Here is a 27,390-nt window from a genome sequence, read left to right on the forward strand (position 1 = left end):
ATGGAAACAAAATCAAAGAACAAAACAAAACCTAGACTGAATCATTCACTCTATATGTCACTGAATTCCCATGATTTACTTTCATGCCTAAGTAAGTATATGATTTTGTTTAAATTTCTTTTGAACTAGCCGATTTCACTCAAATAAGCGGAATACTTTGCTTCTATAAATATTTTCTAAATACTTCCCCAATCCACTGTAATTAATCTGCAAAATTTTCCACTCACAATATAACAATATCACCTTTTGTTAAAAGTAGTAATCAAGGAGTTAAATTACATTTACTTTTTTTTTTCAAAACCGAACCCTTTTAATGGCTTTTCTGTCCTATTTTCCACAAAGTCCCTAAGTATTTGAATTATTTAAAAAAAATCACTCCAATTGAAATAAATTATCCATGTGGTTATTGAATATCAGAATACCATGAAACTGGGGAAAACATACTAAATATAGAAAGAGACACCACTCAATGGAAAATTTTGTAGATTAACTCAATAATCAAATTTGTAAGAGTGACATTCAGTTAAAACAGTGGTACTTTTCACTGTCCAGAGAAATGATGCTGAATCTGCTTTGGATGAGACTGAATGCCCTTTGAAGGATCTAGTGGTTTGGGGTTGCTTTTAGATCCGTTTCTGAACTTAAAAGTACACGACCCTTTACCATTCTATCCGGTATGACAATGGTGGCTCAATTTGGGACTGAATTGGTCTCACTACAGTAACCCATTCTGTGGTAACTCTTTGTCATGTATCATTCTCTCTCTCTCTCTCTCTCTCTCTCTCCCTCTCTCTTCTTTCTCTCTTCCTCCCTCCCTCCCTCCCTCCCTCCCTTGTGTATTCAATACTGTAATGCTTAAAGGTTTGTGAACCGTTTTGAATTTTCAGTATATTTGCATAAATACAACTTAATGTATGATCTGTTTTCCACACAAGTCCTAAAACTAGATAAAGAGAACCAAGCTAACTATTTAAGCATCATTGTATCTCTCTCTCTGTGTATGTGTATTTGTGTGTATGGGTAGAGAAGATATATCCACTTGCTGAAACTTCACTTTGCACAAAATATTGTGGTAAATTAGATTGGAATTAGGTAATATGGATACATAATTGTGTGATTTATTAACTTCACTCAATGTCCCATTCAAAGTGTTGGTATCAATTTCTAAAGTCTTTCACTGCTTGGGATTACAGTGCTTGGCGAAACTTCTTTTCCCATATAATCCATATGTTCCTGCTCATACTTAATATCAATATATATATATATATATATATATATATATATCTATATATATATATATATATCTCTTTTTTCTTTTTTCATAGGCTTTTATGTGCATATTCTTTCTAGCCAGGTTTTACCTATGTAAACCTAGGGCTGAAGAACAACTAAGTTTACATAGGTAAAACCTGGCTAGAAAGAATATGCATATATATATAAAATCTGAAGCAGTAAGCAAAAGGTTTTAAATAAATATTAGTCTTTCACCTGGGTTAAAATAAACCAAAAACTCTGTACTCATAAAGAATATTGATTTCAATGGAATAGAATTTCCAATATAAATATTAACCTAACATCCCATTATTTATTATTATTTTTGTAAGCAATAATTGAGCTGGTAATTATATAGTGTAGCAAAAATAAGCCACTTTCAGGCAACATTTAAAGATCATGGTGGAAAAAAAAATCAGTGCAGATGTAATTATTATGATTGGTTAATTGTGTGCGATCCAGATTTAATCATTAGACCCAATGAAATCAATATTACTTAAATTAATCATTCTTAAGTATGATTAGGCCTAGATCCAACTTTCATTTATCAATTTGATTTTAAAAACTGTAGCAAAAAGATGTCATGCTCTTGGCAATCAAAAACAAGATTCTCACAAACCTTTCCCTTTATTTAAAAGGGAAAAGAGATAACATTATGGAAATCTTGATAGCTGATACTTTTACTTCAGCTTCTAATCTATGTTAGGTTTAGTAGGAAGGAACTTCCTATTTCTCTTGCTTCAGCCTTTTAATAGACAGGGAGGTGCTTATTTGCCTGATAAAGGAGGAATGAGAAATATTTGGAGACGGTAACGTTTTGTAATCTGTCATCTACCCATTCAGGTTCTGAAAAATTCACAGCAAAAGACTGATCCAAATCTATGAAGCTATTATAAAGCTCACACACTGATAAAAAATTCCAACATATATTGAGACATACATTTAGATAAGGGACATTTGGAATTCCTCACAAAAGCATCATTTCATTTACATATAACTGTCAAGGCCAATCATATCTTACCCAAAGCAAGTTTGGATAAGATATTGAGTTTGTTGAGTTTGTTACTTTTATAGGATACTTTCTATCACCCAAGGTGGTCACATCTCAAGTGTAACACTGGATTGCAGCAAGTCAGTATGTTTTACACGAATGCCTATGAATTTTATATGGCCCAGAGACTTTTGTAAATAACACAGGAATATGGTGCTCTGCAACCTGTCACCTTTTCTTCCTTGCCTGCTTGTTAAAAAAAAAAATCTTTAACCCAGGGCTGTCAAATTTGCGGCCCGCGAGCCAGATGCATCATGCACTGGCCATGCCCATGCCCGGTTTAGCAAAGGGGGGAAAAGTCCCAATACATCACATGATGCCACTGTCACGCTGAGAGTTTGACAGCCCTGTTTTAACCCATCCCTCAAAATCCTCCAAATTCAGTTGGATCAGTGAATCTGATAGTCACCTAAGAGTATTTGTGAAAAACAATGGCAAAAACAAAAGCCCCTTTCATACAGGCAGCACTATGTTCCTAGAGCAATTTATGTAGTTTGGAGGTTATATGCTGTACTCAGGTGATATAGGAACATACAGACAAACACTCAATTCAGAACATAATTTTGTATATCCAGAGGGTGATATTTAAATCAGTGCATCTGGTTTGCTGCAGGAAAAGATTATGCAATATTTTGCATGTGAAATTATTAGTGGTATATTAGGTAAATATTATTCAAAAAGCCCAGGACTTAATTATAAATGCAATCTATCTGATGCCACTGGCATCAGATAGATTGCATTTATGACTCTAGTAAATAAAGCCTATATTTATGAACACATTTCCTTGAATTAATTTTGTACCCTGCTAATGACCATTACCTTAATTTCACATTTTTGTTTGAATTCTTTGCTTTCACAGGCACCATAAAGGTCTATGGGGAAAAAGCTTCAAACTGCATATTATCTCTACTGACAAACTCAACATTTTATGAAGAGCTTCTGCTCACTCTGACATCTCCTTACCTTCTGTAAATAAGAAACAATTCATTTTGTAGCCTTGACTTTAAAGCCCAGCCTTTTCACTTTTTTTTCTTTTTCTAAACAAGTGACAAAGAACAAGGAAGCTGATTGAAGGGGTCCATTATGTATCAACTTAAAGAAAGGCAAAGTGATTGATGAAACTAGCAGTCACCTTCACTGCTAACTACTGCACTTGTATCCTTTTTGTCAAATGACCTGAAAATCCTGCTGACAGTTTCACATTCACTACAAGGATACACTGTAGTTTTGAATACTTTTATTTGCCTTCAAGACTTCGGGTATAAGTTTTTGGAGCCTAAATTGGGTTTTCAAACTTTTCAATCATACATTATTAAACCTCCATTTTTATGGGTTACTGCACACAATGTCTTAGAAGAAGTGCTACTAGCAGGTGAAATGTAGTCTTCTCAAAATTATTTAACATAGAATAATGCAATGCCTGGTTATTGGATCAGCAAAATACTTTATCTACAAAAGGTTGTTAATTTGAGATAACTACTGTGTTCATGCAATCTTTTTCTAATTTTTGAAAGCCCAGAGTAACAAAATTAAAGTATGCAATATTAATTTTAGGTTACCAATAATTATTTGAATTTATTATATTTAATTGGATTGTATAACAAACTATCTGGGTCTTTCTGAAGATACTGAATAACAGATTTATTTTTCTCCTAGTGAAGAAACCATTTAATATATTTCCTCAGTGTGGAAATCTAAACTACCAACAATTCCTCTGTTCTATATCCTATTAGGAAAAATGTGGATTAATACAACTATTTCAAATTTCAGCAAATGAAAATCCACAGTTGATTAAAAGAATGAAGAGTAGTTATTTTTTTCAATAATATGCTGTATATGAATACAAAATTTAAAGCTGCCATTAAATTCCTTTTTCATCAAATTTGTAATGAGAAATAAGAAGCTACCATGTGTTTAGAATAGAATAGAATAGAATAGAATAGAATAGAATAGAATAGAATAGAATAGAATAGAATAGAATAGAACTTAATATTGACACTTTAAATGTACACTAATCAGCATAAATTGAAATGTTGCATTCAGCCCTCAAAGGATAACAATTATGCATATACCCATATATGACACAGAGAAACATGACTTTATGACTTAAATGATGTGCCCTTTAACCTGGAAAACCTATTAAACGGAGGGGGAACTTTTAACCTGTGAATGGAGGAGCAATTGATTACCTGCTGATTAAGTCGATTAAAACTTCTGATATTAAAAGATAGTTAATGTTTACTTACTATAATCACTTTTTATACAATTATTAACTCTAGGTTTTTTCCTTCTTATATAAAAAGCTTACTTAATACATGTGTTACTAAATTCAATACTATGTTCTTTTTATTTTCTTTTTAAAATCTACCAGGCAATAGGATACTTGAAAGGCCAGAAATTCTCCAAAGGAGCTGGTATGTTCTGTGTGGGACACAGCACCATTTCCTCTGGGCATTTATTACCTGTTAAAAACCAATCTTTTGGTGAGTGGCAGTTCAGGGTTTTTGAGAGCAAGCTGCAATATTTCTTCGGGTCTGCAGAGTCATAATTAAAGCTGAACTGAGTGGAATTGGAGAGGGAAGGTCAGCGAGGTGCCGTATGAGAGATGAGGCTGGGCTGATGGGCACCAAATGAACAAATTATGATGGGCCCCACTCAATGTGATGAGGTCAAATGCTTGTTTCTACCCACTGACAGTTCAATTTCCCTGCAATGTCTCTCGGTTCTCTATGAGCTAATTATGAATGAAAAGTTATCAACTGCCTGCACCAAAAGCTACTTAAATACCTTTTCTCCAAGCTTTTAATGTCAAAATATTGTAAAGAACAGCACATTGGGCCAGTTTTTGAGCCAAACAATGCTTGGGTTGATCTAAATATCAAAGAAAACCCACACATTTTTGTAAGTTACTGAATATATGAGACAAGTTTACCAGCTGTTGCCTGCTTAGCAAAAATATTTTATAAAGCAAATCTTTTATTGCACATACAAACCATTTCCTTCACAACAGCAGCAATACTGAGCTCAAATGTTTTTGGTATCACGGGCTGGATAATTTTCAAAAGTCTTATATCTGTCTTGGGATGATGCCACTGAACAACTATATTTTAAGCATCAATACGCCTATGTATCCTAGCACACAAATATATTAAACACATAAAAACAACTGATTACACATGATGTCAATTGAATCAAAACTTACTTTAAGATGGTTTTCTATTATTTTCTTTGCAAATGTAAGAAAATACATTTGAAATAAATGTATTTAACTGTTAACTGTTAAATAAAACAGTTAAACAAATAAAACTGTTAAATAAAACAGTTAAACAAATAAAACTGTTAAATAAAACAGAAAATAAAAGTTTTTAACTGTTCTGGATCCTATGACACCTAACAAAGTAAAATGTCATCAATTTTAAGATGTCAGCAAGAAATAGACCATTTAAAAAGATATACATCTAGTGAAAATATTTTCAAAGCTACTTCAAAATGAGTTGAAAAAATCTCATAGATAATTATTGCTTTAACATAATATTTCCCTCTTCTTTAATCCCTGTTGTGTAGAGACAAGGTACATAAGGTAAAACATACACAAAAACAGATCTCACAATAACCAGCTATTTTATTTACCTTTATTACAATAGAGCATTATTATCATGAAAAGAAACAGCAGCTGCAAGAATGTTCTAATCCTTATATTTACTAACATCATATCAAGTATGTTTCAAAACCATTAATAAGAACAAATACTGTGTTGTGTTTGTGTGTTAGGTTTGAATATTTTGTTTTAACCAACCTTCTATGGTTTAATGGCAATTATTGGTTTTTTAACTGCTGTTAGTGATTTTCAAAAGTATCTGCTGTGATTGCTGAATTTAGAATACTATCTTGTTAAACACAGCTGATCAAGAAATATCACAATAAAATTATTGTTGTACCATCCTCATCTTTAAGTAGCACAATTAGTAACAGAAAAATGCAGTTCATTCATTACAGAACCTTTCAGGAAGTTGATTTTTTCTAATTCTGATTGTAATTGCATTGTTCTAATCTTGTATTATAAAGGCAGCTGCTTGCCTATCATTTGTACTTTCCTCGTTAATCCTGACTCAGTGAATTAACCTTTAATTACCGCTGTTAAAATTGAAATGAGCCTCTTGTCTGACTGGGGCTGCCCCCTTTCAGTGCATGATTCTGATGAAAATTTTTAGGGTCAATGAATATGTCCCATGTCATGTCTGATAGATGCTAAAGATGTGAGGACGTAAATGTTACCTTAGAAAAATGTGATTGCAATTTTAAAAAGACTAGTCCTATTGACAAAAATGTTGGATCTTCATCTTCCAAAGACAAGGATAAAACAAGGATAAAACTGCATTTTTTACATTTTATATAAAAAATATTTGAAAACAGTCTTGTACTAAAATTTGCTATATATGACTTATATCTGAATATATATAAGTGAATTATCTGGAAGAACAAGTAGCAGTACTATCCTAATTTTTATAGATTTATGTTTTCTGATACGTATGAACTTTAAATAGAAATTTATTGAGAACAACTCTACTTCAACAAATATATTTCCTTATGTAACACTTAAAATTTCTGATGCTGTACGAATAAGGTGCAAATATAAGCAATCTTAATTCTATTAATAGCTTTCTGTTAGCTAAATTGGGCCTTTTCAATTTTAAAAGGATACAAAAATTGGAAAGATATTGTATTCAGCAAAATATAATAGTTTACAACTTGCATCTATAATCTCTATAATTGAAGAGAAATCATTGCACCTGACAAAGGGTTTATATGATCCTAATAGCTGCAAGTAATTCTCTTTGTTATGAAAGTTAAGTCATCTTCAATAGAAGGTCTCTATATAAGGATCTGTGTCCTTAATCTTCCTTATTGTAATAAATAGACTATGGAACACTATCCTGAACCTTTCATTAGCCTTCACTCCAAATAACAAAACATATCATGTTGCAAATCCCATGATTTGCTACTTGCTTCCAATATGAAACCAAAGTATGAAAGCCTGGATTTTATGTCATAGAGTTGCAACATGTTTTTTGACATTTTTTTCATCATTGCAATTTGTACCAGGTGACTATGCTGAATTAATTTTTAAGATACAAGTTATTTGATCAGTCATTTTGTTTTTTAGAGCTTTTAGCTCAGTTTATGCTATGTTAAAATGCTTCACTGTATTAATTTTACTGTACATAATTTTAGTGTGCCCTTCTATGTCTAATTTTTATAAAGCACTTCTATTTCATAAATAAACTAGCAGCACCAATCATATCTGTCAGCTGTAGATCTACCCAATCACAAATGAATTAAAGGTTGATCTAAAACAATAAAAGTATTCAGGATGGATAATGAATCCCTGCTCTCACTGAAAGTTTTGCCTTGAGGTGATTTGTCTCCAAACAGGTTACAATATTGGAACAGAGATGGGACTAGGGAGAGATGGCTGCAAATAAAATCTTGGCAAAGTGGAAGATTCAGCACAAGATATCTTTGAGGCTTTGGATAGCAGACCAAATTTAATGAAAGATACCATCTAGCTTTGCTCTTGATTCTACATCTTTCAATGTAGACTTTCAATGGGCAACATTATCTAAAGTATTAGAAGACTAATTTCTTGTCCTAATTCAAAAGAATTTAATTTCAGATAGATTAGTCTTTAGGAGCACAAATCAAAATTGATCAACTTTGTTGAAGAAAGTGTAGAATTATGTCCCAATTTCAAATTTATTTATTTATTTTTATTTTATTAAATTTCTATACCGCCCTTCTCCCGAAGGACTCAGGGTGGTGAACAGCCACAAGATAAAACACATAAATACAAAAATTTAAAATAAATTAAAAACGAATTAAATAATTTGGCTGAATTTAAAATACCCCATAATTTAAAAACAAATTAAAATTTACATTTAAAAAGGGGAGAAGATTTAAATGGATGTTAACTTGAAATGCTAGTCAACACTGGTTAGGAAAGTTGGTCTACTTTTAGTTTCACAAAGAAAGAACATCATAAGACTGTAATTGCAAAACCGAAGAACAGATTTCACAGTATGTTTACTGATTGTACTAGAATCTAGTTATGGAATCAACCAGAGAAGATGTAGTCCTGGACATAATTCTAAGAAGTGCTAGAAGCGAATGTTTGATACAAGCAATGCATCAAATAGAAACAACAAGCTCTGTTCTATTAGATTACATAGGAAATTATTAAAGAAACCTAACAGAGAAACATTTAATTGTGGCCAAATCTGTAGTTTGGAATCACTTTTTCACAAGTAAAGGTAATAATTACAGCTGATATCTTCCTTAAATCATATTTTTGGTCATGATCCACCTGACTACTTGAATGCATTCTATATAAACCCATACTTGCAGAAAGTCCGAAAATTTTTGATGATGCAAAACGTACCAGAAAATTTCTGCATCATATTAAGATCATACTGCCTTAACTGGGAAATTATGAACTTTGGATTCAAATGAAGGTGCTATATTAATATTAAAGTCATTAACAAAACCAGATTAGAACCTAACTATCTAAAGGAGTTCTTCAACAACCTATCTGGTTGTTGAATCTGCAGAAGATCTTTAGGGGCATTATTATTCAGAGTTCTATTTCTTTGACATTGTTCTTGTTCCAAATTGTGAAGCATTATCCTTTTTGAATTAAACTGATTTCCAACCTAGCTTTGTTTGTTTTTAAAGCTGATGCATTCTACAAGGACAAAATGTTAAATAGAAATTATGAAATGAAAACTAAGATATGCCTCTTTAAATTGGCTATTTAAAACCTTTTAGTTATTTTAATATTTCATCCGGTTTTAGGTGCTTTTCATAGTTCAGTTAGTGTTATTTTTATCAAATTTATCGTATGTTCTAATTTATGAAAAGATGGAACTGAAATATTAATAGGCAAAGAAATAAAAGGAATATTTAAAAATTAAAGGTTTCCTTATAAAAAAGTGAAAAGAAAAATAGAAGATCAAATATACCAACATCAAAAAAATATTGATATTGATTCAATGCGATTATGAGCGGCTAGATTTGCAATATCAATATTTTTTTGATGTTGGTATATCAAATAAATTGTTGGTGGCAAATAAATTTGATAAGTAAGTCAGAAAAGGACCATTTTGTCCAAGATGTTACCAACCAATGCATGAAGATAAAAGATAAGGAAGGTCAGTTAAGAACTGTCACCAAACAAGAGAACAAATAGGAACACAAATCAGCATGAAACAAATGCAAAAGGATTTTTCAGCTGCAGGCTGCTAATAAAATTAAGACCAAGCATAACAATTTTTTTCTATATGCATCCAAGATAGAAAGCACTTAAGAGAGCTGCTGGATAACAAAGAAATTAAAAAGTAAGGAAAGAAATAAAGCAAACTAAGTATTTTTTTGCATTTATCTTTTTAAATCAGGTACATTAAGAAAAGTATTGTTACAAGATAAAAGTATCAGGCTTTGATAAAGCTAAATAAATAAACTTATAGTTCTAGATTATGAAGAAAGAAATAATTCATGGATCCTGCTTTGGATTTAACAATAAGGGTGGATACTTATTTCCTAGTTTAATTATTTTTTGTTATCAAAACTAAGAATCAGCATCCTTCTTTGATCAAATAAGTCAGAATCAACAAAGGTATTTGTTGCCTTCATTTGATTTCAGCCATTGTGTGAGAGTTATAGCTTGAAAGGATGACATGCTTTCACCAGGAATCTTTCGATCTTACATAGATAAGCATAGTTGATATTTGACACTATTTGACATTCAGAACATTGTGTCTTAGTTTCTTAACATGGTCAGAGAGCAAATGGTTCCTATTTCTATTCAAACTTCCATTCCATTCAAACTAGGAGCCCTGGTAGCGCAGCAGACTAAAGCACTGTTATTAACATCAGCTGCCTGCAATTACTGCAAGTTCAAATCTCACCAGGCTCAAGGTTGACTCAGCCTTCCATCCTTTCTAAGGTAGGTAAAATGAGGACCCGGATTGTGGGGGCAATAAGCTGACTTTGTATAAATATACAAAAGTATGAAGGCTATTGCTTAACGCATTGTAAGCCGCCCTGAGTCTCCAGAGAAGGGCGGCATATAAATCAAATTTTTAAAAAAAATGGGAGAGAAGATACTAGGTAGCACAATCACACTTGAAAGATTCTGTTGTTATAACCACTCTCAAAAAACTTTTCCTTCTCAACATGAACTATTTCTAGGGAAAGTGTCATGTCTGAAAGGATACCCTCTAAATAACTGTAATTTAAAAATCAAACTTTTCCCATTTCAGGTATTTCCCTGTGATAAGGCTAACACATATCCTAAGAATCCAACAGTTGTTCCATGATGCACTAACATTTCCCAGGTTCCTCTTTCCAATGGCAGTACCTTATTCCATCTGAAAGTCACACCTTAAAAAATTATTCAAGCCTCATAGTACTTCTGCCTTAAAAGATGGTGAGTTCTCAGAGCTGATGTAAGAGTTCTGCACTAATTAATGGATTAGGTTAATTTAATGATCTTTTCCTACCAAATATGACTCTATAATTGTTACAGTTTCTCTCTGGTGCTTTTGCCCAAAATACTTGAACCCAGCATCTTTTCTGCAAAACAAGGCAAATGTTAGAAGGATGTCCACTTTCTTATATGATTAATGTGAATAAAAAGAAAAATGAGAAACGTATACAAGTATTGTGAATTAATAGGAACCATTGATTAGACGTGATGGGTATCTCTTGTAAGTACATTAAAAAGGTTCCACTGTTAGATCTTTTACCCTTTATTTCATAGATTTTTTGTTTTGTATTCACTAGATTCCATGCATTTTATAGTCTTTATCAGATATAATGTAAACAACAACAAATAGTGGCACACAAATATTATGCACATAGGATAAACTAGTTTTATAGGAGTAAAGCTACTTTATTATAAATAGTAAATTGCCATACAGATCACAGAGTTAAATAAGATCAATACAAAATCCATGGAGGCAATATTTCTATTAGGCCAACTGAAGTTGTACAAAACAACTGGCAGCTTCAATGTTGAAAACTCTATCAGGCAATTTGGATGTGGGAAGGGAAGAAAGGGTAAGAAAAAACATGAAAGATTATATTGAAGTAGTCCCTGTACCAGTCTACATGGAAAATTAAAGTAGGTCCAATAAAGTACTACCTTTATGGATTTTTATTCTGTTGATCAATATGGATAATGCTGCTGTTCATGAAACTTGAATAAATTTAGCTAGTCTATAGCAGGATTCTACAGACATGAAGGGCAGTATATAGACCTATGGGAACCAATGCTAGAGTATCCATTTCTTCTAACCAGATAGCCCAATCAATTTTCCTAATTTTCCTTTCTTGAATCTTGAAAGCTTGGAGTGATATTTTACAAATTCTGTTGATCTACCCTGTTTCCCTGAGAATAAGACCCAACCAGAAAATAAGTCCTAGCATGATTTTTCAGGATGCTCGTAATATAAGCTCTACCCCCAAAATAACCCCAGTTTAGATTGTCAGCCAGATGGATGCATTTAGTACCGTATTTCCCCCAAAATAAGACCTAACCAGAAAATAAGCCCTAATCCATCTTTTGGAGTAAAAATTAATATAAGACCCGGTCTTATTTTCGGGGGAACATGGTAAATAAATTGTCTCTATGGCCTTGTTTTACACCTGTAGCATCCAGACAAATGATCTTTTTAAAAATCAATGTAATAATTATGTTTCTTTTGCAGACTGGTTTAGTACTGTCAGTCTTATGAAACAGTAAAGGTTTGTGTCTGAATTTTAAATTTCAGGTAAGATGAAAGCCACATATAACTGTAATATGTTGGTTTTATTGTTTTACAGTGAAGTTTCCTCAATGTGTATATACGAACTATCAAATCTAATATAGCATATAGCAGAAGTAATTCCCACTAGATTTCTTAATAAAAAACACCAGAGAAAGACATTCTGTTCAATAGACCAATGCAGCAACTAAGGAATTTACTGCTGTGGCTGTCAAATACCCAGAACAAAATTTTGAGTCATAATGTGCTGAAAATAGTTTATGCTTTGGACAATCGCTATTGTTTTTCTAAAACTCACACTCTTCAGGTTTCTTATTAGCATGCAATATTCTCTTACCTATGTAGCATAATATAGTTAGACTAAAATGTGAGCTCTTTGTTAGATAGGAACTCCTTATAAAAGTTGATACAAATCCTAGTAGAAAAAAATGGCATACTGTTGCAGAAAATGCTTTTGGTTAAAAAAAAAAAAAATGTGAGAACTTCCGGTTTGCGAGCTTCGGCGACGGCGGTGATTTTCTAAGACCGCCAGCCCCGCCGCCTGTAGAGCCGCCCCGCGAACGAGGAGCGGCTCGAAAACTCCGAAATCTTGAAGATTGCAGGAGCAGAGACAGCAGGGCACAGGTTGAATTGTTTCTGGGGGTGAAAACAGGAGCGGCTCCCTTCCAACCTGCGGAGACTCCGGGCGGCGTGGGACGATTCTGCCTTCAGCAGAACAAGCCGACAGCAGCAAACTCTTAAAGTGAGAGGAACTAATTCTAACAAATAGCGGAAATACCAACTTGAATCCAGAAACCTGAAAATTGCAAGTATTAGTGCTTTATTGACTTTTTAAATCAAGAGAAAGTGAGCGAGTGAAAGTGATTTGGAAAAAATATGGCGTCCAGCGCTTGAGTTAACGAGCTAGTGAAAGTGAATTTGTGAAGCCTCTCTGCTTTGCTACAAAGTTGAAAAGTTGCTACAAAGTTGTCTTACCTAAAGGAAAACATCTCTTTTTGCTAAAATTTGACTTTGCTTTACTTCAGTTTTATTTGACTAAATTTTGGGGGACTTTTTTAGAAGCTTTTGTGGAAGAGGGAAAGGAAAAAGAACTTTCCTCTCTAGAAAAATTAGCCTACGTGGCACAATGGCTTCAAAGAAGCAGGAAGGGAAGGCATCAGGGGGGGGATCCCCCACACACAAACATCAAACGCAACTTCCCCCTGCTCAACAACTACAAACTCAGAAAAAAGAACTTGATGTGGGAGATTTAAAAGACTTTATTGCTAAAACTTTGGATGAAAAATTTCAAGTATCTCAACAGGAAATAGATCATAAACTTCAAAAATCACATGAGGAATTTCTGCAGGAAATTAATGAAGTTAAAGATATGGTGAAGCAGAATCAAAATATGGTGACCAAAAAAATATCAGAAGTGGCGTCTGGCCTGGCAAATTTTATTGGGAAAGTTGATTTTAAAGTTGAAGAACTCAAATTAGAAGTTAATGTTAGGATGAAAGATAATGACTATAAAATTGAAGAAGCTGATAATAAAATGCAGAGAATTGAAGATGAGATTGTCATGATACAATTCCGGGCGATGGAATTTGCCATACGGCTTCGGGGAATTCGAGAGGAGGAGAGACAGGATTTGAGACAAGTTTGCTCTGAAGCCCTGGCTAAGATCTTACAAGTTAACCCTGATTTGGTATTTCACAAAATAGATAAAATTTACAGAGTCAACTCTTGGGTGGCCAGACAAAGACAATTGCCTAGAGATGTGGTCATATACTTTACTGAGAGAGAAATTAGAAATGAAATCCTCCAAAAATCTTTTCACACCTCTGTAGAAGTGGGGGGCTCACGACTTGTAGTTTTTAAAGAATTACCTCCTAAAATGCTGAAAGCTAGAAAAGAGTTTGGTTTTCTTGTTAAGGAACTGAAAGACTTACAGATACCCTTCCGGTGGGATGCACCAGCTGGGATAATTTTTAGATATAAGGGAGAAGGATATCGATTGAATACCGTGGAGAAGGCACAACATTTTTATAGTACTATTCTTAAGGAAAGAACACCATCTCCACGTACATCTACAGTTTTGGAGATTAAGGAGAGTGAAGAGAGGCAGTCGGAAGAACAGCCCAAGCAAGAATTAGAAAATGTGCAAGGTGCAGAAGGAGGTTTGCTGAGTGAGCCCTTGCTGGATTCTTCTCCAATTTTGGATTTGATTCAGCTGACTGAAGTTAAAGATCAACGTATAACTAGAGCTCAATCCAAGCTACTTAAACAAAAGCAACAACAACAACAGGAAAGACAAGACAAGATGGCAGCTAAGAGTACCCCACAAGAGAGTGGAGCTATGGGAAGAGCAAGATCGAAGCTTTTGGATGAACTTCAAATATTTTGCTCTGCGCTCCAGAAACAGGCCGATGACCCTTAAGTGTCTATCTTGGAATGTTAATGGGTTGAATTCAGCACAGAAAAGGAAGAAAATATTTACATATTTGAAACAATTTAATAATGATATAATTTGCTTACAAGAAACACATATTACAACTCAAGATCAGAAATATTTGATAAATTCAAAATTAGGAGTGCATTATATATCTTCAACTTCGCAGAAAAAGAATGGTGTGGTTATTTATGTAAATAAAAAATTAACAGCAAAAATTATAGAAGTAGATCAAGATGGTAGGTTTGTAGCAATTGAATTGCTTACAGCAAATGGTCAAATTCTTTTGATTGGAATTTATGCTCCTAACCAACAACAGGATTGTTTTTACAAGATGTTACATACTAAAATATTGCAATGGGACTATAGATCTATTTTATTTATGGGAGACTGGAATGGAGTAATTGATTCTAAATTAGATAAAAAGAGCTTGGCAAAGTCTAGAATTAGACTACCGCAGACTTTTTTTGACATGAAAGAAGATATGGAACTAAAAGATGTTTGGAGAATACATAATCCGAATGAATTGGATTACACTTTTTTTTCCGATAGACATAGATCCTTTTCTAGGATTGATTTTATTCTGTTGTCAAATGATTTACTTATTAAGACAAAAAGAACAAAGATTTTTCCAAGAACTTTGACTGACCATAGCCCTGTATGGATAGAAATTGAGATGGATAAGGTTGAGAGACGTTCTTGGAGATTAAATGAGAACTTGTTTAGATATGAAAAAAATACAATAGAACTTAAAAAGCATTTGAAAGAATTTTTTGAAATAAATTTGAATAAAGGTACCCCAATTGAAATTGTTTGGGACGCTAGTAAAGCTTATATGAGAGGGGTACTTATCTACATGAATTCTAAACACAGACTGTTCCGACAAAAGAAAAGATCTGAGTTGGAAATGGAAATAAAGAATAAGGAACAGTTACTTATTAAAAACCCAACAGATGAAAGAATAAGAAGTGCTATAAAACTTTTGAAAGACCAATTTCAAATGCTTATGGCGGAACAAGTTGCAACAAGTTTACAATACGCAAAGCATAATACATTTTGCAATGCTAATAAACCGGGCAGATGGTTGGCTTACACACTGAGGAAAAAACAAAGTATACGGACTATTGATAGTATTGACATTGGAGGGAAAGAAATTTTTCAACAAAAATTAATTAAAGAAGCTTTTGTGGATTATTATACTAAATTATATGCCAAAGAAGAGGTGCAGAATGGACTTATAGAAAAATATTTAAAGGATAAGAGAATTACAAAAATTACTGATCAACAAAAGGAAAGAATGAATTACCCTATAACAGTGGAGGAGATAATAGCAGCAATTAAGCAGCTAAAAACAGCTAAAGCGCCTGGCACGGATGGTTTGACAGCAGTGTATTACAAAACTTTACAAGCTGAAATGGTGGAACAACTTAGAGATTTATTTTGTAATATTCAACAAGGGGGTAAAATACCCCCATCTTGGACAACTGCTTATATATCTTTGATACCAAAGGAACAAGTTGGTCCTAAAAAACCAGAGAACTACAGACCAATATCTCTTTTGAATACAGACTATAAAATTTATGCGAAGGTATTAGCCAACAGGTTGATGCCAGTAATTCAAAAAGTGATTCATGAGGACCAAGCGGGATTTATTGAGGGCAGATATATGAAGGATAATGTAAGGCAAGTAATAGACTTATTGGAATATCTTGATAAGAATAAACAGATTTCTGCAGTGCTGGTTTTCTTGGATGCGGAGAAAGCCTTTGATAGAGTGGATTGGAACTTTCTACTAAAGACTTTAAAAAAGATGGGCTTTGGGGACCAATTTATACAGGCGATTTCAGCAATTTATCAAGAGCAAAAAGCACAGATTATTATTAATGGAAGTTTGACGACAGAGTTTAAAATTGAAAAAGGAACAAGACAGGGATGTCCGTTGTCCCCACTTTTATTTATATTAACATTGGAAGTCTTGCTAAATATAATACGGGACTCAAAAATTTTGAAAGGTATAGTGATAAGGCAAGAGGATTATAGAATAAAGGCATTTGCAGATGATCTGGTTGTTACCCTATCACAACCAATGGAATCAATAATCCTGATGAACGACATTATACAAGACTATGGTAGAGTTTCAGGTTTTAAACTGAACTCAAAAAAGACTAAAATGATAGTTAAGAATATGACACAAGATCGTAAACATGAGCTTGAAAGGAGGGCAGGTTTTGAAATTGTACCTAAGGTAAAATATCTTGGAATTCAGGTTGCAGAATCAAATATGAAATTGTTTCAAAATAATTACGAGGTGTTGTGGCGAGAGGTTCAGAAAGACATGGAGATCTGGAAAAAGCTGCAACTGTCTTTACTTGGAAGAATAGCAGCAGTTAAGATGAATATTTTGCCAAGATTTCTGTTTTTGTTTCAAATGATTCCGGTGCTTAAAAGTGATAAACAACTGAAAGTCTGGCAGTCTGGTGTGAATAAGTTTGTCTGGAACGAGAAAAAGCCGAGAGTGAAATTGAAAATTATGCAAGATGTTCCAGAAAGAGGAGGCCTTAAACTCCCAAACCTACAGTTATATTATGATGCAGCAGCTTTAACTTTAACAAGTGACTGGTTTGGAAATAAAAAGGCTGGAATATTGAATGCAGAAAGTTTTGATCTTGAATTTGGATGGCATGCTTATTTATTTTATGATGATAAAGTTGATAAAGTATTTAAAAGTCATATACTCAGAGATTCTTTGATGAGAGTTTGGAAGAAGCACCGACTCAAATGGGATTATAAAATACCGCTATGGCTGGATCTTGGTCATACCTTGTGGAATACAAATATAATGTCACTCGGGGGGTTTTTATACAAAGAGGTTCTTTTTACAGATGCGGGCAGATGGCAGCTGAAGACATTGCAGACACTGTTGGACGAAGGGATTAATTTAACCTGGTTACAATATAATCAATTACAAATGAGATGGAAAGAGGACCAAAAAACTGGTATTATGTTGCATGAGGAAGAATTGGTTAGACATATAAGAGAGAAAGGTCCAATGCATATTAAAAGGCTGTATAATGTTTTGTTAGAAAGAGATTCAGAAACGGAATTAGTTAAAGATTGTATGATTAAGTGGGCACAGAATTTTGAAGAACCAGTGATGCTGGAAACTTGGGAAAAAATTTGGGTTCAGAATGTTAAATTTACACAGTCGCAAAACCTGAGAGAAAATTTTTATAAAATGTTTTATAGATGGCATTTAGATCCTAAAAAGTTGTCATGTATGTACCCTAATGTTCAGCCAAAATGCTGGAGATGTGATTGTGTAGATGCTACATATTATCATGTTTGGTGGACCTGTAGGAAAGTTAAGGCTTTTTGGATAAAAATTTGGTGGGTCATGCAGAATGTTTTGAAGAAAAAAATTCAATTTTCTCCACAATTGTTTTTATTGGGTATAGTTAAGGGTTTTACACGGGGTGAAATAAAACTAATATTGTATATGATAACAGCAGCTAGATTGTTGATAGGTAAATATTGGAAGAATGAAGCTTTGCCTACTATCGAGGAATGGACTTTGAAGATGGCCAGCTTTGCAGAGATGGCGAAGATTTCAGCGTATCTAAAAGATTGTTCACAAGAGACTTACGAATGGGAATGGAAAAGGTGGATAGAATATGTTCAGAACAAATACCAAACCAGAAAGTATCAAATAGCTTTTATTTGAAAATAATGTATTAGAAATATTTTTATGTAAAGAGACAAAGAGGAAAAATTATATAGGGGGAGGGATGGGTTCAGGTTTATATATTAGTGTTATTAGTTATGAGTATGTAATAGGGAAGTCTGGGGGGGGAGGGTTAGGGAGGGTTAGGGTGGATGGGAAGTTTGGGGAGGGAGGTGGGGGGGTGAAAAAAGGGGTGAAAATGTAATTGTAAAACTTTTGCAATAAAAAAAAAAAAAAAAAAAAAAAAAAAATGTAATACTAATTTATAAAATTATCTTCTATGAATAGATTATATAAACTTGAGCATTTTAAACTCACTCAAACCTGTTGCTGTCCCTGCTTTCTACTTTCAAATATATTAAAGAGAAGAGGAACAGTCGAAATAATAAATTGTTGAAGATGCAAACATACTTAAAAACATAAAAATAAATCAATTCATAATTACTTACATCAATGACTGAAGAACTTGATAAACTTAAACCTTCTAGGTCTGCTGCTAAGATGGGAGAGAGAATTGATGGTTTGCAAAAGGTAGTAAGAGCTGGTGCAGGGCTGACTGAAGAAAATAATGTGATTAAGAAAAATAATTAAAATTGAATACATATATAAATAAATAAATCATATGACTAAGACTATGATTCTATGGCAACATGAGAAAATAAGCGTTCTACCATATCAATTCACCCATTTAGCCCAGTATTCTATGTCACAGTGTCCTGAAAGCACAATCTCAGTATACCAGTTACTCCCTAAAAAGTTGTACTTAAGATTTGCAGTCTGTGATTTATAACTATCAAGACTAATGGCACTAATACTTCTCTCTTCCAATCATTTGTCTTCTTTTAAAATCATCTAAATGCCATTACCATATCTGATAACTTTTCTGCTCTGAAAATAAATTCTTTTTACTAGTCCTCATTTTACCACATTTAGGTTCAGTAACTATACACCCAAGTTCTAAAATTCTGAGAAAAATTCTACTGTATATCACCACATTTTTATGCTGTATATCATTTTACAAATTTCTATCATATCACTTTTTAGCTACTTCTGCTTTAACCTAAAATACCTCAAATGATGTATTTTTTTCATTGCAAAGAAGGCATTCTATGCTCTAATCATTTTGATTGCCATTTTCTGCATCGTTTCCAGCTCTTCACTATGCTTTCCAAGGTATTGTTAACAGAACTGTGCACAGTATTCCAAGTGAAGTTGTATCATATAATGGCATTACATATGGACAGTTTTATTTGGTCTTACATTTCAGGAAGGTGAATTCTAATTGAAAGTTAGGAAGAAACTTCCACAGTGAAATAAATTATCTAGAAAGGTGGCAGGCTCCCCTTAGCTGGATATGTTCAAATAGAGACTGAACAACCACCTGCCAGTGATGATTTAAGCTGAATCCCGACATTGAGCAAAGCATTAGTCTCAATGGCCTCTCTTCCAACTGTATAATTTTCACTCTTTTTTTTGTAATGGTGCAACTTTTATGTCTGAAAATCCACATACATTGTCTACTGCATACTTGTAAATTTGTAATAAAATTTGTGCTGATAATGCTTTATAATATATGTACAGAGAAATAAACCATGGAAATGTCATATATGGAGAAAGAGACACATACAGATTGAGAGAGAGTCTGACCATTTTTAAAGGCTTGGATTTTTGTACTTTACAATACTTGTACTACAATACAACACAACACAACAGGCACTATAAAAATAAATATGTGTATTTTGAAATTATAAAGTATTGCAAACAGAAATCTTGGATTTCAACTTTGCTTCTGCTGGTAAGAAATCTACTGAGCAGAATTATACTAGCAGAAGTGAGGTCAACATATGCCAATTCCTTCTTTCCCCAGTTACTCTCTCCAACTTTCAAATTGTGAAAGATGGAGCTGGCAATGTAAAACTAAGAATCATTAAAAAAAATCTCATTTCACGTTTAATGCTGTTGTTGTTGTTGTTTTATTTATAATTGAGGCTACATTTTTCCTAGCCCCATCACAGAAATTTATCATTTAAAATATATTTCTGAATAAGAATATTAAAAATATTATCTATATTCTCACTTAAAATGCTATTGAATTATAAAGATATAGTCTTATATAGTATATTATTATTACAGAAATAAAAACAAGATTTTCACATTCTTTTTTAGAAAGAATAACAGAGATTTGAATATATTATACAGGATTTCTGAAATTAGTTATTACATTGCATAACTTAAGAAAAGGACTCAGTTTGAACATGCAGATATGTTAACATATCTGTACAAGACTATTAGAAGTACCCTTTTTTCCAAAAATGAATTCAAGTAATTAAATTGGCAGGGCCAAATATATATAAATAACACAATAAAAGGCAATTATCTCAAGTACTTACAGTCATCCAAATCTAAGAGCGACACATCTTGTTTAATAGTTTCCTTCTCTTGCAAACATTCTGCTTCCTTCTGCAAAAAGCATATGAATGTTTGATGCTTTTTATCACTGTGTAAAAACATTTCTCATAGTTTTATAAAAAATAAAGTAACTCTATGCCCTCTATCTTAACAATCTTCACAGAGTAAGAATTCGTAAGTGCTGCAATTCCTTCAATACCATGACTGTAATATTATTTGCCTGAAGTACCAGCACAATGCAATATTCTTATTGACTAGTATTATACCATAAAGTGAGGCGTTTTTTACAGGACTGGATTAATGTTCTACATTAATCACATTGTTGTACTATAAGCTTTTTGTAGTGTTCTAAAAATAATTTATGATGGCTTTGGTCTAGTTCATAAGACACTACATTTTCAATTTCTGGTATCACAGTTTTTTCTTCGCTACAATCCTGAGGTTATTTATTTAACATTCAATTTAGCTTTCCTTCTCTAAAGTTAAACTCACATTTCTCAATCCAGCACATTCCAAACACCGTGAACTAAAATTTGGAGAGTTCGAAATTGTCAATGGCCAATCTGGTGCTTCGCCATTTGAATATGTGAATAAATCAAATGAGACCTAAAGCCAGATAACAGTGGGAATAAAATTTGATGTTTGTTGGACTCTATAAGCCTCAGAATTGAGATTTCATTAATCAAATATTCAAACTGAACAAACCAACCAGAAGAAAGCAGTAAAAAACTATATCTGTATTGCTTCCAAAAAAACCTATGTGGATACACCATAAAGGTAGGTGGAATCACATTAAATGTTATGATTTTTATCTTTACTTAATAAAATAGCAAAAGACCTAAGATCCAGCAAAGAAAGTCTTAAACATAAATTAGCCTATCAACATAGAAAAAGAGAGGAAAAAACTATCAGTTTTTGGCAATAATGTTTTAGAGTGAAAAAACAATCAGGTTTTTTTAAATTTTTTACTCTGAAACATTATCCTCAAAAACTGTACAGAATTCACTACTTGCTACAGCATACATAACCAATATCTTAGTCTCCTTTGGAAAGGAGAGCAGTATCTATAACAAAGATAGAGCAGACACATTTAAAAAATGAATCAATTATCCCCTAGGTTACACTGTAATATATCATAAGAGCATTCTTCTCATGTGAAAATGAGATGCCTTGTCATAGCTTGCCATGAATTCTGGCACAGATTACTTAACAAAGTTGTAACCTATTTGAAGTGTTACAATACAATATACAGTATATCAGGAATATGAAGTATGTTTCCTCCAGGGTTCACCCCACTTCTGTTGAGATGGCAGACAAAATCCATTGCTGTCTCTATCTAGGGTACAACTGCTAAGTAAAGTAAAAGAAATTCAAAACCACCATCAGTACATTTACATATCAATTAAATCTACAGAATTCAGTAAATATAATCACCTGTATTTTGCTGGCTACCATGAATGATTTGCATGCCCATACCCATATATCTCAAGATCTTGTCTTGTTGTCTGTACATTACAAATTTAAGTGGAATGACATGTAATTTTAGGAGAATGTGGAAATGATTCTCCCATCTTTTCTGTTTACCCTACCAAATCTATCTGGGAGGGTATGCTCTGGGTCTCTTCCATTAAAAAAATGTCATCTTGTTGGATATAGGAGTCGTTCCTTCTCTGTGACAGTGCCAGCATCTCTCTGGAAATCTAGTTGGCCCTGACCCTGTTAGACATTCATCAGTCACTGAAGACCTAGTGTTTCATTCCCCAGGTGCTTGGGCCAGGAGGGTATGTGAATTCTCCTAGCAACGCTACTTTTATAAACTGGATCTATTATTAAACTTTGGGTATTGTGGTTCAGATGGCAAAGTGTTGTTTTAACCACATATGCCACTCTGAATTATTGTGTGAAGTGGGTGGCCATATAAATCAATCAAAAAGTTCTTTCCACTGCATGTGCAGGAGGCTAGCTACCACAAATATTAAAATTAAATAACCCTGGCTGATAACCAGGATAGCATTTGCTAAACCCTGTGGCATAAGATCACTTTGAGAAAAATAATCACTCAAGTTTAGCTAACTAAATTTCAGAAAAAGCAAAGAGACTTAATTACAGTTTAAGTTATACAATTGATTTGAATTTGGAAATCATGGAACAGTCCTAGAATTAATCTTAGGTTTGTTTGTTTTTGGTCCACTCTGAAACATGAAAGCTATAATTAATTATGATTGCGTTCATAAAACTGAATACACAATAAAAAACTTTCTGCTAACATATATTCTGGAAACCAGCTAACATAACATTTAATTAAAAGCACATGTACATATCTATTTCTTTATTTTTTTGATTAAGCAGTACATAGGAAAGGAGAAAGAAATAGCCCAAGAAATTAAAGGCATGAAGAAAAAGTAGCAAATAGATAATCCTCATTTAGGGAACACAGCTGGAACCAGCAACTCGGTTGTAAAGTGAAGCAGTTGCTAAGTGAAACTATACATGTGCTTATGATCCTACTTCAGGGTCATACTCTAGTTCCATTTTCCCCAATGGGCAATTTTTCCAGAAACCAGAACAACAGAAACTAGCAAAAAAAAAACCATAACACTGTAAATCAGTCAGACCACAGGACACCGCAACAACTGAAAAGCTGAAAAGGTGAACCAGTTGCAATGAAACTTGGTTGTAATTAACACTGGGAATGTCTGTCATAACTTCAAAACATTTTAAATGATCGGTCATAAGTTGAGGACTACCTGTACTCCATCTTCAGTAAATATTGTATGAAAGGCTATAATGCATCTACTTTTCTAACTTTTTTGTCATTTGTGTGCAATCATTCACTTCACAAACTCAAAACAAAGCAACTTGGTGTTTCATCAGATCCATTTTCCTTTTCCAGATCCATCAAACAATATTAATATTTGCTGGAAATAATTTGGGTTCTCAATCAACAAGTATAAAAGTACATAAATACTCACATTCTCAAGCAACAAATCTCTAAATCCACTACAAGTATTTCTTATACATTTATATTAATATACTTAACCAAAAAACATCACACATCCCTGTCTTATTGACTACTTAGTCCTGAACTGTTTGCTAAGCATTCCATTTATTCTCAAACATGCTAACTTTCAACTTCATATGCACCAAGACAAGTTCCTTGTGTGTCCTATCACACTTGGCCAACACAGAATTCTATTCTATTCTATTCTATTCTATTCTATTCTATTCTATTCTATTCTATTCTATTCTATTCTATTCTATTCTATTCTTACAAAATATTCCATAATTTAACACCGTTTACTTTATCATAGACTTCCTCTGAACGATCATACAATTAACTTGACTTCTCACATTCATATAATTTCTTGGTGAGCTATGTTCTAATCTACTCACAGACAAAGTCCACTGTGACTTTGGGGGCCAGTAACTTTCTCTTAGCCCAATCTATCCTATAGGGATATTACAGGTAAACATAGGACTTGTGTTATTTATTAACACAAGCATATAACAGTGCTATATACTTTGAGCTCCTATATGAAAGGTGAGATATATATCTATCACCTAAATAAATAAAATATTCCTTTTAACATTCCCTCAATTGTTGCATCATTCTTCTCATGGTTGGAGAGTTTTTTCTTTTCTTTTTCTGCTTTTAATTTCCATCAAAATCAATTTATATTTTTTTCTTAACCATTCCTTATAATTTAAGTGCATTTTTGCATCTTTTCTCTATTTAAGCATTGTAAAATATAATTCTCTAATCCAATTTGCCGTTATTCTCTTAAATATATATTTTTCTTATCCACAGGCTCTCTCTCTTGTTGTCATTTCATTTCCTGCGTCAGATGAGGAGAGCACATCTTTCTCCCTCTATCCTAGCCACTTTTTACAGAGGCAGGATTGAGAGCAGTTCAACAAACTGCACCACTGTTTGATTTGGTGGCTGCAGTGCCTCAGATAGAAAGTCCATTCAGAAAGTGGTAAGGACAGCTGAGAAGATTATAGGAAGCTCACTTCCTGTCGTTCAGGATACTGTTTATAAGCACTGTGTGCTTAGAGCTCAAAGCATTGTTAGAGACCTCACACACCTACTTCACAGTCTGTTTCTGTTGCTCCCTTCTGAAAGGAGGTTTCAAAATATTTCTAGCATGACTTCCAGATTCTGTAACAGCTTTATTCCCTATGGTATCTGTCTGGTAAACTTGCAAGATTTGTTTCTCTCACCGTGTACATGTATGCATCCGAACTAGACTGTGTTGTTTCTCCATGTCATATAATATATATGGGTACATCAGTGATAGGTTGTTACTGGTTTGCCGCGGATCAGGTGAACCAATAGCGGTGGCGACGGCAGGTTCCACCCACCCACCCAGACGCTTTTGCACATGCGCAGAAGCATTGCGCGCACACGCAAGTGCTGCGCGCCTACGAGCAAACTGGTAGCAACGGGATTTGAAACCCACCACTGAGGTACATGCATAATTTTGTATTTATTTATTTATCTTGTCATGTTTGTGTAGTCTATATTAGAGCTGGGGACCTTTTGAGAGCTGCATGCAACGAAATTTCATTTTAATGTATGCCGATTAATGTACATTCAAAGTGACAATAAAGTTATTCTAATTTCTAAGTCTAAGTTCACTCACTTACATGGCACTCTGCAATATAAATTTTACTCTCTTCCAAGCAGCTTCCACATCCTTCTTCTGATCATTCTGTGGGAAGGTTAATTTATTAATACTTCCGCAACCAACGCCTATGTTTACTCTCAGTTTCCTCACATTGGTTTATATCAAGACAATATATCTAATTTAGCAATTATCTTTTAAACTAACATACTGTTGCTCACTTCTACCAGCTAGCGATTACAGGTAGTCCTCTACTTGCAACCATTCATTTAATGACCGTTCGAAGTTACAATGGCACAAAAAGAAGTGAATTATGACCAATTTTCACATTTATGACTGATGCAGCATTCCCATGATCAAAATCTGGACATTTGGCAACTGACAATGTATTTATGACAGTTGTATTGTCCCAGAGTCATATGATCACCATTTTTAACCTTCCTAGTCAGTTTCTGACAAGCAAAGTCAATGTGGGAAACCAGATTCACGTAACAACCACATGATGTATTTAACAACTAAGCAATTCGCTTAACAACTCAGAAAATGTCACAAAATGGGGCAAAAGGCACTTAACAACTCCCTTTCTTAGCAATGGAAATTTTGGGCTCAAAATTTGGACTTATGTGGTCATAAATCGAGGACTACCACTGTACTCACACATACTGAGAATATTTTTATTTACATTTCAGTTTACTTCTTTTGCAATATATGTGTCACTTTTTGGATGCCAATATAACTTAAAATATAATATCAAAACACAAAATAGACTTTAGCAAATTGCACATACTGATAGGTTTGTATGAAATCTGAAAAGCTATGCTGTATTCTAGTGGTAAGGAATCTATACCTGCCTAAGGACAAGTACAGAGATGACCTTGCAGAAGGTATGTGAAGACCATTAGCAAAACAACTTGATCCAAGAAAACAAGGAAGCATGAGAAAGAATAAAGTAAAATTGCTCCTTGGTATAAGAGGGAGGGAAGCAGAAATGCTATTCATCTTCTAAGAATTTGTTATGATATAGTATATCAATTAATAGAATTTTTGAGTTTATGGGGTCCATTTTCTTACCTGCCTTACCTTATACCCTTTCCAGTTTAGTCTTCATTGGCTAGGTTTTTTTTTCAAGGAGTAGTTCAACAATACAGCAAATACATAGTCAGACAAATCTCAAACCCTATATATTAATTTTGTATTAAATTTACTTCTTCCTCTTTTATTTCTCTTTTTCTCTCTTGATTTTTCTTATCCTTTCATGTAACAGTTTGTTATGCCTTTCTTTTTCTATTTTCCTATAGTTGTAACTGCCCTTCATGTTCTCCCCCTTGTTGAGAAATGAGTCTAAAAAACAAACACATTTAATTTCTAATTTCACTATACCTTATTGATTTTTCCCTTCCCTTCATGAAAGTGAAAACTGCTGGTGGAGAGGTCTAAATTCTAGTATATATTTGATTGGACATTCAGGTCTCCACTACAAAAAAAAATGCCACAGAAGGCAATAAATAAGTGGATCTATCTTTATAACTAAGGACTTGGTGATGGAGAAAGAATGAAAAAGTAAAATATAAGTTTTGGAGCATAGGTTCACCTATATCAAAGACAAACATCCTTTTTGAAACTGGGAGCATTGAGGAACATCAGAGGCAACATCGTAAAGAGACTTCCATAGGGCATAATCATTCACAGCTTTGACTTTTCACCTTTACAATTGATTTCCATCATATCCAATCTTTTTCTTATGCCCAAAGAGCTAAATAATAGAGCTGGAGAAGAGAATGGCATGGTCGATTTGGCAGTAGAGGCAACAACAGAGAGGAGTTGGAACATCTTGTAGAGAAGACTTGAGCATATTGTTTGTTCTACATTTTATATCCTTGTTACTATTGTAAGATGCCTTGATTGGCAAGCTGATAGAAAGATGGGGTAAAAAGCCAATAAAGAAATTTGTTATGGTGATGGCTTTATCTTAAGGAAAGTGATAATTACAGCCGGAATGCTCTTTACTCTTACCTGTTCTTTGTAAATGGGCAAGCTAATGCCTAACTGAAGAGAAA

At 33.5% G+C, this 27,390-nt stretch overlaps 1 protein-coding gene across 3 annotated transcripts in view; it reads right to left on the reverse strand.

Moving 5' to 3' along the window:
* Positions 1-27,390, reverse strand: part of AP3B1 (adaptor related protein complex 3 subunit beta 1) — a 164,253-nt gene that overhangs the window by 42,502 nt on the left and 94,361 nt on the right. For 2 of the 3 annotated variants that reach the window (XM_070938829.1, XM_070938830.1), the window contains exons 21-22: positions 20,687-20,756; positions 18,746-18,852 (exon numbers count right to left, since the gene is read on the reverse strand). In XM_070938829.1, the coding sequence (XP_070794930.1) occupies positions 18,746-18,852; positions 20,687-20,756 (177 nt within the window). Of the gene's footprint in view, positions 1-5,364; positions 5,456-18,745; positions 18,853-20,686; positions 20,757-27,390 lie in introns of those variants that run through there. The other variant, XM_070938831.1, reaches the window with a different exon arrangement.

This window comes from Pituophis catenifer, unplaced genomic scaffold, assembly GCF_029215685.1.
Source record: "Pituophis catenifer annectens isolate HBS135680 unplaced genomic scaffold, rPitCat1.0.hap2 SCAF_2, whole genome shotgun sequence".
NCBI classification, from domain to species: domain Eukaryota; kingdom Metazoa; phylum Chordata; class Lepidosauria; order Squamata; family Colubridae; genus Pituophis; species Pituophis catenifer.